Source organism: Scardinius erythrophthalmus (genome assembly GCF_964197995.2).
Source record: "Scardinius erythrophthalmus genome assembly, chromosome: 23".
Classification (NCBI taxonomy): Eukaryota; Metazoa; Chordata; class Actinopteri; order Cypriniformes; family Leuciscidae; genus Scardinius; species Scardinius erythrophthalmus.
In genome coordinates this window covers 28,723,014-28,740,475 of record NC_138243.1, presented here as the reverse complement: position 1 = coordinate 28,740,475, position 17,462 = coordinate 28,723,014, and the positions used below count along the sequence as shown (strand labels likewise).

At 36.5% G+C, this 17,462-nt stretch overlaps 1 protein-coding gene across 2 annotated transcripts; it reads right to left on the bottom strand.

Annotated features, from left to right (window-relative positions):
• Window positions 1-214: 214 nt before the first annotated feature.
• Window positions 215-16,390, bottom strand: erap1a (endoplasmic reticulum aminopeptidase 1a). Of its 2 annotated transcripts, none has more exons than XM_081354093.1 (18): window positions 15,472-16,390; window positions 15,246-15,384; window positions 13,506-13,640; window positions 13,291-13,411; window positions 12,984-13,138; window positions 12,298-12,411; window positions 11,036-11,167; window positions 10,264-10,395; window positions 10,095-10,178; window positions 9,492-9,652; window positions 8,147-8,235; window positions 7,867-8,050; window positions 6,243-6,399; window positions 5,379-5,563; window positions 5,131-5,292; window positions 4,224-4,364; window positions 3,986-4,067; window positions 215-2,916 (listed from the first exon to the last, which is right to left on the bottom strand). In XM_081354093.1, exons 1-18 carry the CDS (start codon window positions 15,957-15,959, stop codon window positions 2,761-2,763), a joined length of 2,817 nt encoding a protein of 938 aa, XP_081210219.1. In that variant the 5' UTR covers window positions 15,960-16,390; the 3' UTR covers window positions 215-2,760. The 2 variants fall into 2 exon arrangements, with proteins under 2 accessions (XP_081210219.1, XP_081210220.1); XM_081354094.1 differs by having other exon boundaries at window positions 9,492-9,649; window positions 15,472-16,371.
• Between the last annotated feature and the right edge of the window lie 1,072 nt (window positions 16,391-17,462).

The following is a 17,462-nucleotide window of genomic DNA, read 5'->3' as shown; positions in this document are numbered from 1 at the left end:
TTCTTGGGGCAACAACATGTAATGAAAAAAGACGTGTAATAATGGGAGTAATCATTGGGAATATTTTCATAAGAATATCTCATATTTCATAGGAATATTGGTCTATAATTTCTTTCCGTTCACTTGTGTGTCCCAAATGCCTGATAAACATGATGCAAGTCCTTGTGTCCTCTACATGTATGAAATCAATGCCCTGTTTTGAATTAAACTACATATTTTCCTGAGATTTTTTTGAAAATGAGTCACAAAAATATGATTATATTTCCATTAGAGTGCTAAATTTGATCACTAAATTGTTAGTCATTTTTAAAAGACCAAGGAGAAGTTGTTTTCATGGTGAAACTTCCAGAAAAGCCCTGAATGTGCTCTTTACAGGACATCCAAACTTAAACTGACATGAATGCTGTCAGAGAAATTCACTCAAATATAATGTCCACTATAGAGTACAAAAGTTTATTCCTGGGTCTAAGGAGGACGCCACGTAACGTTACATTTACCTCAGAAAAGCCATTCAGCGTCCAGATCTCGCTGGTCAACTTGAAAAAATAACATTTAGCATTTTGCTCAATATAAGCCCAAGCCCTGTTCTTCAATATTAAATGCATTTGAGTAAATCTGTCCTAAAAACCAGTGTTTATTCCAGGCGTTCACACATTTGTGATAAAAAAAACAAAATGGATTTGAAGCAAAAATTATTTCATTAAAAAGTTATCAATGTTGTTGTTATAAAAACTGCCTTGTGTTCACTTTAAATATTTGTATAGAAATCAGTTCATTTGAACCTTTAATATTATGGTAATGTACCAACTGTTCACTATTTTACAACATTATTTGAGAGATTTTTTTTTCTTGAGAATAATTGACGTGTTGTACCTGATGCATACCCAAATTAATCGATATTGAATAGAATTAAATTCTGACATTTTAATGGTTATTTACGACTATTTTAATTTGAGTGTTGATTATTAAATTAGACTTTATTCACAGTTTTATTTTATTTGGATAAATGAAAACTTTCATTTCAGTTTTGATGTTTCTGAAAAAAAAAAAAAAAATAATAATAATCAGTGCATCACTACTTAAAGCTGCATTCCGTAACTTTTTTGGGTTAAAAATTATCCAAAAGAATTTTTTGAGCAAGTACATAACCAGCCAGTGTTCAAAACTCTCTGCTTGCCATAGCTCGTTTCAAAACTGTAAGCTTGTAATAATGTTTTTAATTCCAGTGGTACTGGTGGATTTCAGCGGGAAATTCGAGCATGTGTTTGCGTCGTTACGTCACATCTGTCCACATAAAGAAGAGTCTCGGCTAGTCGGCGATGAGTGTGAGGATGCTGGAGGTGGAGATTTATAGCCTTTTCTCACAGCACTTGATATAATTAAACTTATCAATTTGATGTCAGATCCAGAAAGGTTCAAACGACAATCACCAGTGACAACTAGAGATTCATCCGCTGTAAAACGCAGAAGACTTCGGCTTCAGAATAAAATAAAAGAGACTGCATCTGGTCCATGCGAAAACAAGGACAAATATTGGAAGGGCATTAATTGTAGTCACGCAATGCTGATGTTGTTAACATTAACAATTTGAGAACAAAGTATAATTTGCACGGTTTGACGTGATATGATAAGCGATCGTTTGATTTAATCAGCGCGATTTACTGCAATGCTTTTTTCCCCTTAGTTGCTCAGAACAAAAGTGGATGTTCTTACTTGTTCAGAAGACATTTTGCTGGTCATCCTTCCAAAAAGCAGAATCTGTGATTCCGAATGCCATTATCCACACCGGCGCGGCGACTGATAGCCGCACATTCTCCTCAAAACATTGGATTCATCCACGCTGTGCCGTGCCGAGGTACCCTGGTAATCCAGAGTTTTCGCGAGAGCACAAGTTGAATTTGCTCAGTGAGTTTACTCTGGTGTCGAGCAATGAAGCTCATTAAATATGCCCTTGTATCCGAGCTGCACCAATCACATCGGGTTATCTGATATAGGCGGGCCAGAGGCGAGCTAAACAGAAGACGACAGCGCTGTGACGTCGAAGTCATTAGTAAACATTGCAAGATGGCTATGGATGAACACCAGTTGTTTGAAACGGCTTTGGCCGCTACAATGAACGAGTTAGACTTGGCTTTTTATCTAAAAGAGGCACAGAAGACGGCACTCGAATCCTTCCTTTGCAAGAAGGGCATTTTTGCTGTTTTGCCGACCGGATACGGAAAGAGTCTAATCTACCAGTTAGCTCCGCTGGTAGCTAAGTGATAACTTGTTGTGATTGGTCGTAGTGTTATCCAATTGCGTGCAGTGAGATTTTCAAATGCATGCTTAGTGCCGCCCCTCGAGCTGGCCGATTTTCATTAGTCGACGCCAGACCATTAATCTTTTAGATTTAGGTCTGGATTTCCAGGCTAGTGCCGAGGAACAACCCACGTAAAGTTGATAATTCCGCGAATAACTGCAATTGCAGATTTCGAACAGAGAGGAAAAAGTGCGGACTGCAGCTTTAAATTAAGTTGATATTTTGCATGAACATTTCACATCTTTAGACACATTTTATTACAGCCAATTTAAATGTTCATGTTTAACATCATGATATCAGAGCTGAATCAAATACACTTCCAGTGTGAAGACCCTTGTATAGGTGCAGTCTGGAGTTACACACACACACACACACACACACACACACACACACACACACACACACACACACACACACACACACACACACACACCTCCTAAAGTCTCTAGAGTTGTGAGGACTCAATCCTGCACTGACTGCATGTCCAGCCAGGCTTTCAGGAGTGGGATGTTCCTGTCCATCCAGAGGATGTTCTGCTGGATTTTCTCCAGGGCCTGTTGAATGCTGCGGAGCCCAGAGCCCTGATCCTGCGCTAGAGAACTGAAGAAAGTCTGAACCTACAGGAACAACACAAACAACTGCTTCATGCTCTTGGATTTTCACCGCTTTTGGTTATGCATGGCATTAATCTGACGCCCATGAGTTGTAAGATCATATGACCATCTTTATATAAAACAAAACAGCTTTTTATATATCACTGATACGGATAACTGAGTTTTCATTGTGTTTATCAAAAGTAAAATGAATTTCTTAAAATTAATACTTGGTGGGGAATAAAAACCAAGCAATGGACTATAATTAATACAATATTTCAATTTATATTTGAGCTGTCACCACTTAACCATTTCATTAACTTTTTTGGACTATAAGCTCATTTTGCACCATACTTTAAAGGTGCACTGTGTAATTTTTAGCAGCATCTAGTGGTGAGATTGCGAACTGCACCAAACAGAAGTTACGGTGGCCGACAGGAAGTGATGTCGTCGTCTGAGACAGCAGAGAGTAGCCAGTTAAGCAATGAGGCTAAGAATTAAGAAATTAGGTTTACTTGATTGTTCAGTAAAACGATATGTGATTGCGAATATTATTGTTACTTGTTTATCATTGTGTCAGTGTTTTATACGCTGACTTTAGCTTTAGCTAGCTTCTTTGCACGAACAACAACGTTTGTCCGTTTAGGGCCACCGTAGAAACATGTCGATGTAAGTGGACCCGCGGTGTGTGTGGATAGAAATGGCTCATTCTAAGGCAGTGGTTCTCAACCTCTCCTGCAGGGACCCCCTGACAGGCCATGTTTCTGTTTTAACCCTGAAATGGCACACCTGATTCAATTAGTTAAAGGCTTAATGAGTAGTTGACTAATTGATTAATTGACTAATTCCTACTCTTCCTACTCTAATAACTACTCATTATTTGAATCAGGTGTGCCATTTCAGGGTTAAAACAGAAACATGGCCTGTCAGGGGGTCCCTGCAGGAGAGGTTGAGAACCACTGTTCTAAGGTAATAAAAACATAACGGTTCATGATATTGCATTTCTGTCAACAGATCCTCCTAAATATTACACAGTGCACCTTTAAGCAGGAAAATATATGTAAAAGTCACCAAAATGACCGATCAACATTACCTCATCAAGCATTTCTCTGGTGGAATACTGATCGGTCACTCCAACCGCCATGCGAGATATTGCAGATGAACCCAGATCAAACCTGAAATCAGGATTTAGATTCAATACACCACTAATACTCACTATCTATCATGCCATGATGTGTCATAAGAGTGTAAGATTTATTTGATCATATAATAAGGTCTTCAGGTAGATATGAAAGCAATAATAATGTTTCAGACAGATATCTGCTACGCACTTTTTCACAAGCTTCCCCCAGTTGGTCTTCATGAACTCCCAGGCGAGTTTGAAGCCTTTTGGGTTTTTACTGACAGTGACGACCAGTGACGGCAGGTCTTGAGTTTTCATTATCTCTCCCTCAATGCTTCTTTCCAAGAGCCTAGACAGAATGAGCAAGAAAAACACAGCATAGAGCAGGTTTACATATTACACTCTTTTTCAAAGTCTTGATTTTGTTTTTGGGCTCTATTAGAATAAGTTTTCATGCTTGAATGTTCAAAAAACACATTATTTCCCCATATTCTCCATTGTTGCAGCTCCTCTCTTCCCAGTCTGTCAGTAACGCTCTGTTTAGTTCCTGTCTCTATGAAGCCCCTCCTTCTGAAAAGCACACTGTGCTCTGATTGGTCAGCTGGATCAGTGTGTTGTGATTGGTTGAGCACTTCGAGTGTGTTTGGGAAATGTCCCGCCCCTTACCATAACCGCCAGTTTAACACACTACTAACTAACTCAACCAGGCCCCGCCCCTTTATTCTGCATATTAATTATTTAAATGAGGAATATTGTGACGTGTTCGTTCCCAGAAGAAACTCAAGACTACAATGGAGGCGTTTCAGGAGTTCAGAAACACTGACACTGATATAGAGAAGAACTTTGTAGAGCTTTTTCATGCTCAAACAGCAACATTACACACTAAAGAGAGACGAACAAAAGCATAATAGGACTCTCTTAATGACACTCAGGATGGAAAAGGTAAGAACTGAGTCATGCTTTTGCTTGACTTTTAAAGTGAAGATCTTTTCAGATAAATATGCCAAAAATGTTGACCTTTTGATCTTCATTAATGATTCATACTCCATGTCATGATTGGGTGAGCTCTGAAAATGTCATGTGACACCTCAGCAGCCTCATGCATCCAGACTCACCACTGAAGCTTGTGAGTTAATGGAGTGTACGCAAGGGCGGCTTTAATCATCCACTTCTCCGATGGTGAGGTGGATCGCTTGTATTTCTCCAACAGGAAGTCCCAACCTTCATCTGTGCGCGCTCCCTCAGTGTAGACCACCAAACTGACGTCGGCAGGCAGCCTGAACCGAACAAACGATATAAATGGAGTTAAAATAGTATGCAGAATGTATAATGTGGATGTTGTGTGAATCAAACAAACTCTTACCGCAGTTTGCCATCAGATTCTTTCCACTTCTGGAAGCGTTCAGTGGCGGTGTGGACGCAGGACGGGTAACGGCGGACACAGGCAAACAACAGCAGATAATTCCTGAGCATCCGCTCGGATACAGATCCGTCATCAGACCAGTGCTGACGGTCAATCAGTGTCTTGAATAACTTCACTAAATGACCCTGTTAAAACAAAAACAGTTTGTTGAAATATAGTACACTATGAAATACTATTTATTTTTCCCAAATTTCTGTGTTCAATTAGAATTTTTCTGGATTCTGTTTTAATAGTTTAATTTTAAAAATCAAAAAGGATGTCTAATCAATTGAATTCATAAAACTTTATTAATTCAAAAATGTTATAAAATTTAATAAATAATAGGGCTCTATGAAATGTGTTTTATTATTAACAAAAATCTGTAATGTTGCTGTTGTTGTTGTTGCTTTTTTTTATGAATACTAATACTAATGTTTTTTGTTTTATTTAATAGTAATAATGTATTTTATCATTAAACAGTGGTAATCAAAAACGTTTAACAACTGAATCTTTTAAAATGTAATCAAATGAAATTTAAACAATTCCTTTCATTTTTTGGCTGCAAAACATAAGTTTAAAATCTAGTGATACTGTTTGACTTCCTTAAAAAAATAATGTTTTATTTATTGTTACTTCGAGAAGTACATTCTATTGTACAATAGTAATATATTTCTGTCATAATCTCTTCAAGTTAAACAGAACTTTTAATTAATGATTAATTGTACTTTGATTTATTCATCCAAACCAAAGATTTGAAATGTAATGTCTAAACGGAGATATCTTAACATCCAAAACATTACAAGTGATCATTTTTGCAACCACTACCTTCATCTTGTTCTCCAGTTCCTCCATGTTTCTCTTCTCCATGAGTTTGTAAAGCGGCACCAGCTCATTGAAGCCCTGCGTCACTGGCATGATCTCAGACTCTTTACTGAGGTACAAGCTCAGATTCAGAGCTTTATCCAGTGGGACTTTCTCTATGCTGAAGGAAAGACAAACATATTCCAGCAAGAACATGGATCAGCTAGGTCTGCAATGACTGACACAAATTTAAATGTCTTAATATAATTTTTCTTTAAAAAAAAAGTGTCGTTTGTGCTCAAATGCTGCATGATCTCTTCATTAACGTCACATTTCTTCATCACATATGAAGTCTCGATGTCTTCAAATCAGCTGGTGATTTTTAGTAGATGTATGAAGTCAGTTCTCCTCTAGTTCACACAAATAGTTTTTATCTTCATAAAGATTTCTGTCAAATGTTTTGCTTGAAAAGTGTGTTTGTGACACTTGATTTGATATATTTTAAAGTCGTCATGTGATGATAATTTAAAAGTTCATTGTTTTGTTTTTTGGGTGAAATAGAAAAGATTAACATGCTTTACTGTTCAAAACACACATTATTTTTAACTACTGTACATTATTGCAGTAGTCAAGTCGAGTCACATTTATTTATATAGCGGATTATTATGCAGATTATTTCAAAGCAGCTTTACAGAGATAACAGGAAAATAATGTAACAAAGTTAGTTTCTGCTGTACAGAAAATAGTGTCATAGTCCATCTTAAGTAAGTTCAGTGATGGTTTATTTTTGTTGTAAGTTTTTTTTATTTAGTTAATTTATATATATAGCCACTCTGGAGAAAACCATAATGTTATCGTCCAGCTCAGTTCAGTTCTCATATAATGGTGTCAATGCAGGGAGATCAGTAATATTGTTGTATTGTAATATTAAATGTCCCCAACTAAGCAAGCCAAAAGCCAAAGATGACAGTGGCAAGGGAACCACAATCAGCTGACAGAATGGAGAGAGAAAGAAATCTTGGGAGAACACAGGCTCAGTCGCTCAGTTCTCCTCTGGCTAACGAACGAACAGTGTATGATTATGATTCAGGCAGCATTACAGGTCAGAAGTCAGATTGGATTGGAACATTAAAAATATGTGACCCTGAATCACAAAACCAGTCACAAGGGTCAATTTTCTGAAACTGAGATTTATATATCATCTGAGAGTTGAATACATAAGCTTTCCATTGACGTATGGTTTGTTAGGATAGGACAATATTTGGCTGAGATACAACTATTTGAACATCTGGAATCTGAGAGTGCAAAAAAATCAAAACATTGAGAAAATTGCCTTTAAAGTTGTTCATTTTTGTTGGCGATTGTGCAGCATCCACTCACAAAAATAAATGTTTTATATATTTACGGTAGAAAATTTACAAAATATCTTCATTGACCTTGATCTTTACTTAATATCCTAATGATTTTTGGCATAAAAGAAAAATTGAAAATTTTGACCCGTACAATGTAGTTTTTGCTATTGCCACAGATATACCCGTGCGACATGTGACTGGTTTTGTGGTCCAGGGTCACATATGTATCCAGTTCCATTTAATCCAAAGTGTCGTATTACAGAAATTCACTGCATTGCTGTTTGACGTTCCCTCACCTGACCAGCTGAAAGATGTCGTGGATGAGACTGGCTCTGTCGTTGCTGCTGAACACTGTGTGGTTCTGCTGGAGCTGATTGATCAAAGCGTCCCAGCCTCCCGACTCATAGTGGACAATATAATACCCCCGCAGGTCCACATTGAATTTAATCCAATCCACCTTCTCTGACAGGTACAGCACATCTGGAGACACACAGTCAGATCTCAACATACGCTGAACAACATGCTAGGAAAGTAAAAATGTTGGGTTAGTTTAATATTTGATGCCGTGACACGCACCTTTTTCACTTTTCAGCAGGAATCGCTGCACTGCACTACTGTGACTGGTGATGTAAGTCAGAGGGACCTGCCACAGGAAGCTTGACGTACTATGAGACATCAGTTACGAACAACAAATAATATTATTGCTTATGTGCTATCGCTATTTTGTCTTAAGTGAACATCAGGGTTCCCACACCTTGGTTAACTTCAAATTCAAGGACTTTCCAGGTCCAATACCCTCAAATTCAAGGACTTAATGTGGAGATACATTTGTTGTGTCCAATAACAAACGTTGAGGTACCATCGTAGTAGTTTCGTGCACGCGGAAAAGTCATGGCAACGTAAAACACAAAGTGCCTCATGGGGGAAGCACTTAACGTAACGTGTAAATGCGCGTAACTAACATAAATCAAGCAAGCTAGTGCGCATAGGCCACGAAGTGTTGGTGAAATAACACATTAGTGGACCGGAGGGAATAATATGGATTTTTTGTTCAAAAACTTATTTTCTGAAGCACTTTCAAGGACCTGTATCTATGTGTGTTTATTTTCACAAACTTTCCAGGACCTTGAATTTTTTTTTGCCAGATTCACAAACTTTCAAGAATTTCAAAGACCCGTGGGAACCCTGGAACATAAACAGGGAACAAAGAAAACGTGTGTAACAGTATATTGGAGTTCTTGCAGCTCTTAAAGTGACAGCAGCCTAAAATTCCCACAGCTGTCTCTATATAATAATAATAAAGTTAATCAAACAACAAAAGACAAAGAGAAAATTCACTTGCTGTTCTTGACTGAATAACTTTTGTAACTATATTTGTAATGTAGCCTATATTTTATTTAAATAATTCATTTAATTAGTTTGTGTACTTGAATACCTGAAAATCTTAAAACGGTATCTTTGTTCAGTTGTATTAATTGTGTGATTGCTAATTTGTTTATTTGTCTTTTTTAATTACTGTGTGTTTAATTGTCTGTAATAATGCTTTAAATTTATATTAGTTAGGCTAGTTGTTTTTGCTATGGTATTTTTAAACCACAGGCAAGAGTTCCTTGTGTATTTTTGTTCATGGTATTCAGCTACAATAAAATGTTTTGCAATAAGACTTAGAATAAATGCGAATGTGAAATGTGTTTTTTTTTTTACCTTACTGGAGTCGAAATTAGGAATCAATAAGGATCAGAATCGATAAGGAGAATCGGAATCGTTAAAATTCAAATGATACCCAACCCTAATTGCCAATGATTATATCTACTTTTTTTACTTCTTATTTGATCAGAATGCCGTAACATACCATTTTTAAAGCATAATACTGTTTGAATAGTTTCACATGGTATCTTTGTTTAGTATGCATTATGCATACCCTGAAGTCTTTGAAGATTTTTCTCCTTTAAGATAGCGCTCCTGTTTGAGGATGACCTCTTGACCTTTGACCTCCACAGTGACTAAAGGAAACCCCTCCTGCAGTGTCCAGGTGTCCATGATGGCTCGAACGTCAACACTGTCCTCCATGAACCATTTCTGCTGGAAAAGGATTGATTCATTACATTTACGGAATTATTTTACTTGTGGTTCATATGATATATTATGAAATGATATGACCTGATATATAATATAACATATTACATTACAAGCTAGAACAGGATTGTTTTACTACATTAACTGAATCATTTATTTGTTTTGTGGTTCATATCATGTCATATATATCATATCATATATCATGTGTGATATAATATATAAATCAGATAATATCATCATATAACATATCATGTCATATATATAATATGTATCATATGACGTCATATATCATATAATATATATTATAAAATATATCATGTCATGTCATATAAAATATTTCATGTCATATTATATAATTTAATGTCATATATTATATATATTATATATTATCATGTCAAAAAAATGATAAATGATTGCTACATATTATATTATTTAATGCAGCACTCACAGAAGCTGGAGATTCAGCCCTAACTTTGGAACAGAATCCATCGAGTTTTAGTCTCCCCGAGTCCAGTCCATCAGAAGTGCAGATCTGAAAAGGTTGAAATGCGTTTGAACCCGAGAGCATTGGTTTGAGAGCTGGAGAACATACACAGGAACCAACAGAGGTCACTCACATTGGTAAGGCTTTCCCAGAGGTGAGCATTGACGGTGTTCTGGTAGCTGTGTCTCTTCAGGTAGTCTATAATACCGTACTTGAAAGCCTCTGGGGTCAGGAAATCCCTCAGCATGTTCAAGATACACGCTCCCTTGAGAGATGATGAACAACCAGTAGCCATATTACAGATAATTATTCACAAGAAGGCTTTTAGAGATCAGTGGACAACCAATATATCATCATGGCCGATATTTGGCATTTTTAAATGTCCTTTTTAAGTTTTTCTGTTTGGTCACTAAGTGTCAGAATCAGCTTTTATTTTGACAGAGATGGAACTTTTATTTTGACAGAGATGGAACTTTTATTTTGACAGAGATGGAACTTTTATTTTGGCAGTGCTGAGAATACCAGCACCTGATGTGAACATAAAAGGATAACAGAATCAAGAAGTTGCTAAAGCTTAAATTTATTTTTTAAGCTCAATAAAAAAAAAAAATCATATTGATTCATATTATAAAAAAGTCGCAAATATGTTAAATAAATCAAATTTTCATTGCAGCAATGTTTATGCATGTTATTAAAATTAAAGGTTTACTAACTTTTTTGTAAAAATGCAATTTTGTTTTTTTAACTTCTATAGGACCAAAAGTTACATAGTGTACCTTTAAATAGTGTAATATCATATATATCGGCTTTATAATCGGCCACCCTGCTCTCTAAGATATTAGTATCAGCATCAAAAAATCCACAGCGGTCGACCGCTATTAGAGATATATAAAGTGCTTGTGTACCTTTCGGTAGGAAACGTCATCAAACATCTCGCTGATTTCCGCAGGATTCTCCACTGGGGTGGAAATGGGGTGTGAGGAGATTAAAGAGTCCACTGACATGGCGGTGAAGCACTTCTCCAGGAAATAATCATCCTAAAATAGAGACACTGAATAATATCAGCTCTGTTATAGTTACATATCAGTCAGACTCTGTTGAAATGACCATACCACTATCTCAACTAGGGCTGGGCAGTGTGATGATTTACAATGAAGGCTGAAAGTGATGTGCGGAGGGGGCATTTGTTTTTAATGTGTCTATAAGTTCGATTAAACCTTTAAAATATGAGGAAAATATTTGATTTTGTTTATATATATATATATATATATATATATATATATATATATATATATATATATATATATATATATAAAAATTAGATAATATCATCATATAACATATCATGTCATACATATAATATCATGTATCATATATTAGAAATTAGGGAAGAACAAAACACTAAACTTGGTTAAGGTATTTATCTTACAAAATTATTTATTAATATATATAAAAACAAACTACAGCTACAGGTTTTATTTTACTATTCAAAAAAAAAAACAGAGAAAAAAACCCTCACTTTGACTTTAACATAATCAGTTATTGATATTTATAAACAGTTATTAAAGTCTGCACAATTTGGCATGTTTCAATGTCTTATCATCACAAATAAAACAATCGACTTCCAAGCACAACTGCAATATGTAATATGCTTACAAAATCTTTTAACATATTTTTCATAAAATTGTAAATATTTAATATGCTTACAAAGACTTTAACATATTTTTTCATAATATTTTAATAAAGGGTGCAGATGTCAGTTTCCTAGGCCGGACATCATTGTTGGTGAAGATATAAAGTGTCTATTTTGCTATATCGTTTTTATTGCCGTATGTACATAGCACAGCAATAGTACAAGTTATTGACACTTTAAAGTGATGAAGAAACATGCATCAAAAGAGCAGGATGTGCAATGCTTGATGTTAAAAAGAGTAAAGCGCAATAAGCCATGAAAAAGGGTAAGTGTGTTACTCGCACACGCAGAAAGCCGCCTCTCTCACTGAATCCTGAATTCAGTTCTCTTTCACAGCTTTTTGCACTTGAATGGTCAAATACACACAGAATTATGTTAAAAAGCCCAGCGTGTGAAGTATTCACATAACCACAGCTTATGACTTAACCTCAACGATTAGATAGTTGTATTAAATGTAAAGATGCGTGGTCTCACCACTTGCAGCTCAGGGTGGGTGATGTTGACAGACACGTACTCCATGAACTTGGCGAAGCCCTCGTTTAACCACAGGTCATTCCACCACTGCATTGTAACCAGGTTTCCAAACCACTGGATAACAGATGTGAATGATTAGCCATCAATTACATCATTCAGTAGTCAAATATTTGTGTATGATGAAGCTAAACTGCCAGACAACTGATATCCTATTTATCTCTGCTAGTTTCATGTCTCCAATATCTGGTAACACTTTACAATAAGGTTTTATTTGTTAACATAAATAACAATGAACAATACTTCTACAACATTTATTCATCTAATGTGAATCTCAACATAATACATTTTCAAAATCAAAAGTTGCATCTGTTAACATTAATGTACTGTGAACATGAACATTTTTATTAACTAACATTAACAAAGATTTGAGTATGAATATATTGCTCATTGTTAGATAATACATTAATGTTAACAAACGAGAGTTTATTGTGAAGTGTTTCCACATATCTCTCTTTCTTCTCACATACTAAAATAATCTCTATTTATGTATTTATTTGTTAAGTAGTCGTGCAATAAGCAGGATAATGAACAGTTATATAGGCATAAACTAAATATATTTTGTGAAAGAGGCCGACTAGCTGTACGTGATCTCGTACTAAGATTAAATTAGTAACAGAAATATCAACCTGATGGGCCAGTTCATGGGCGATGACTTTGGTGATGCCCAGTTTGTCAGAGGAAGAGGATTTCTCAGGGTCAAATAGCAAACCGGACTCTCTGTATGTCGACAGACCCCAATTCTCCATAGCACCGGATTGGAAATCTGGGATCGCAGCAAGATCTGCAAGTAAAAGATAAATATAGTCAACTCCTAAAAAGCCTATAAATATACTGATTGCAGCTTTGCATTATTTCATGCCAGATTGCATACTAAAGTATGCATGCTATTTTCAACAGCAGTAAAGATGGTGACTGCTGAACTTTCACACTAACCGTGTTTGGGAAGTGGATACGGGATGTCAAAATAATCATCATAAAAGTCTAGCAGTGTGACGGCGGTGTTCAGAGCATATTCCGCCTGGCTGATCTTCTCAGGAACCGTATACACGGATATCTACACCAGGATTCAGGTTATGAGGAGTGAAACCACAGTTTTATTCAGGTCTGGGTGTATTGTAAAGTGCATTTATAATGCTTTATTGACTTGCCTCAACTCCATGCTGACTCTTTTTACTGATGGAGTGGAAGTCACAGATGATGAAGGCCACCAGGTAGGTGCTCATCTTCACCGTCGTGTCGAAATGATCCTCCAGTAGCCCGTCAGCCAGCTCTACAGTTCTCAGCTATTGGAGGAAATAATCTTTTATTAGTTTACTTTACATGAAAAATAGATCACTGAGTTCAATATCAATTAATGATATTGCAGAGTGTGCAATTTATAAATTTACATCCAAAGTTGTGAATTTAACTTTTGTGCAAAATTGGAATATCGCATAACATTAGCATTTCCATCCCATGTGTTCAAGAGAACAAAATCGTCACTTCCTGGGAAATTGGTCTCTGGCAAAAATGGAAGTTGCTGCAAAATCGGGGAAGAAACTGTGGCTCTTTTATCCTCCATCATGTGAGACGCTTCTCGGAGGGAATTAAACCAAATCATTCTGATGACAGACTTTAGCTCAGGCATTTAATAATGTCAAACATACGATGTAATTGGTCCGCTGGCTAGTCCAGTTATCCAATCACATCCAAAGTTTTTTGTTGCGCATTGAAAAATGTGTTTCCATCGTAGTTTATGCATGTCCTCTTATCGAATAAAAAAATTATCCACCTCAATTAGGCATATAGATTTTTCATGCACATTTTTAGAATTTATGTGCATCTTGGTGTTTCCATCCAGTGTTTTTTTATGCGATATCCCAAAATTTGCATAAAAATAGGTGGATGGGAACATAGCTATTGACCGTTATGTTGGTTAATGATTTTGATGATTCATTTTTGATTTGCCGGAAAATACTGGCTAACCTATTTTTCTTGATATTTAGTGACTTTACAAAGCTGTGGAATGTGTGTACAAAATACAAAATTGTGCATTACAATTATGATGTTGATCATGGTTTATGGTTCATCATGGCTAACGGCAGCAGCACAGAAACCCATTTGTATTTTTTATTTTTGAAGTACTATATTTTGTGTCAGTTTCTCAACAAACCACTAAGGGAGTTTACATTTACATTAATGCATTTGGCAGATGCTTTAATAAGAAGAAATTTACACTGCATTGATGCCGTACATTTCTATCAGTTCATGAATGTTAATTTCACTGGTAATCAAATCCATGATCTTGAGGTTAGGAGCGCCAGGTGTAACGGACGTAGACTCGGAGCAGGTTGAGGAGGACCAGTTACGTGTGGTGCCGTGACCCGGATGGGAGTGAGGTTTAGGGGGTTGAGTCTAAGGGACGCAGGCCAGTAAGAGCTGTGCGTGTATTACGTGTAAACCTCACTCCCCTGATCTCAAGAGGCGCTAGCGGCAGCGGTTTTAGCATCCTTATAAGCGCGCACGCCGGAGACACCGGTTCGAATCCCGGTCAATTAGGACTGGTTACATTTGGTGCCGTGACCCGGATGGGAGTGAGCTTTAGGGGGGTGAGTGTAATGTGTCTTTAGCGTACTTGAAAAGCTAGTGTTATAATTTCTGCATCCGCAACGGCTCGTTAGGGTCCGCGTGATGTAAAAATCGTCATCGGAGGGTGTAAGGTGTGTAGGGTGTTTTAAAAATCTCATATGTTCTCATGTTTATTTATTTTTAGTGTGTGAGAACTATTATACCCATTTTTTATTTTATTTTGGTTTTTCATTGTGATTTTGGTGAATTAAATTGACTCCAATGTGACCTGCTCCATAAAGATCATACCCAGATTTAATACAAGGTTCAGTTATGTGTACCTTGGGCATGTTGGATATGGAAATGTGCCTCGATTCTCGGCGCACGCGGATGGTGAAGTTGGCTTTGAACGCAGGTTCATCAAAACAAGGGAAGGCGGCTCGAGCATGTGTCGCCTCAAACTGAGTGGACGCCATCATCCTGTAGGGAAAAAATATAATTTTGAGGGGTGTTTACTCTTCAAACTACCAATTAATCACAAAAGCACTAATGTCGTGGTTCCCATACCTGACCTCTCCACTATTCGTGGTGTATCTGCCTTTATAAAAGCCATGAAAACTGTCTGATAAGTTGGCGTAGAACTCCAAATGCACCAAATGGTTTCCTTTCTCAAATGTGAAGCCATCAGCGAAGAGTGCAATCTGTTCATTGGCTTCAAACTCACTGATTTGAAGATCCCGATGATGTCTGGACTCTAAAAGCTGTGCTTTAGAGATCTGAAGGTTCTTGCTGTGGAGGATGATGGCTCTGGTGTCCTGCTCTACCTCCACGAGGATCTGGACAACACCAGTGAAGGTCAGCGAGGTCAGGTTGGGGTGTATCAGGAGCTCATAGTGCTGGGGTTTCACTGTTTCTGGCAACCTCATCTTGTCCCAGGGAAAAGGCACCACATTTGTGTCCGTGTTGACAGTCATTCCATGGTTGCCAGTTAAAAGAATACAGAATAAAATGGCAAATATAAGGCAGTTTAAGCCGCGAGACTGGGAGAAGAGCATGATGAAAAACAGAAGTTTAAGATCAGCTTTCTTTTGGATACATGCGCTTGTCAATTTGGTTATCAATAACACACATGAGCACTGCTTACGAACTTTAGACGTCACAAAGAAATAAAAACACAAATGATACAATGTATCTAATTTACATTCGAATTCATCGGACAAAAACGTTTCGAACGAACCTGCGCGCGAAATCCTATAGGTAACTGAAAGTGAAACTACGCAGCTGTCAATCACAATATCTGATTTCCTGACGTGAAAACGCCTCCTTTTTGCGCTCAGATTCTAGTATTACATGCTGGAGCTTATAACACACCACATTACGTTTTATATAATATAACTAAAAATAAACCGTATCTATGTGCTTGCTTGCGACGACACGTTGAACGCAGCAGTGAACGCTCTCATGAATATTAATTACGTAAAGGACTGGCTTAATAATAACCGTGATTCGACGCTTCAGGACGTACACCAGGCTACGTCCTCATGTCTACTTAATTATTCATGACATAAGCCTTCTTCAGCTGAAGTTGGGAAGAAATAGCGGCCTCTGTAGCAGTGGGTCAAAAACACACCATCAAACCAAAACATTATATATTATATAAAATTATAGAATATATAATTATATTCCAATTAAAAATGATTGAGCAGAGTGTATTTTTGCATATTGGGACTGCTTATCAAAATAGAATGACAAATACATTATGATTTGATGAACTTATATTTATTGGCCAACTTCATCACTAAACAAAATGTGGTTATTTCTTGTGGATTAAAAAATAGACAAAACAAAAAGAAAAGAATATATACATGTATATTACATGTCTTGTGATTTGTTATGTAATTTGACTCCACCTATGACACTTAATTCTCTGTATCCCCATCTTGCAATGCAATTGTTCAGAAACAGGTCATTAGAAAATATAAAATGGTCCCTGAGAAAAAGACAAAAATATTTTTCGCCAATTAAATCCAAAACAAGTCGACATTCTACCGTTTGCAAACCTTCCAAAATTGTTTCAGACTTTAGTTTAATTAAAACGTATTTATTTTCACAATTGCTCATCACAGTAGATTAACAAATAGAGTTGGGTTGAGTCAGATCTAAACTACTTTAATTGCAAAGGGAGAATTCAGGCAGTATTTCCAGAATAATTGGACTTTCACTATATTTTAGTCTAGACCTAACCTCATACGAACACTGAAGAATAATTATGGGGGTGGATGTTTCAAACAGTAAGGAAATGCTTCAGTACACAATAACAAGTATGAAACACAATAAAATCCAATTTGTCTAAAAAATATTTGTTGCATGCTTCTTTTCAGCCTTTCTTTTCTTAAGTTAAAATCAAACCAGAGATCTGTAATTTAAAAAACTGTTTTTATAATCACGTAAAAATAGACGACAAAAAAAAAAAAAAAACACACACGTTATACCGGATTACGAATAAGTTTTCATATCTGTATCTCTGTTTATGAGATTGTCAGTTTTGTGGAAAGATC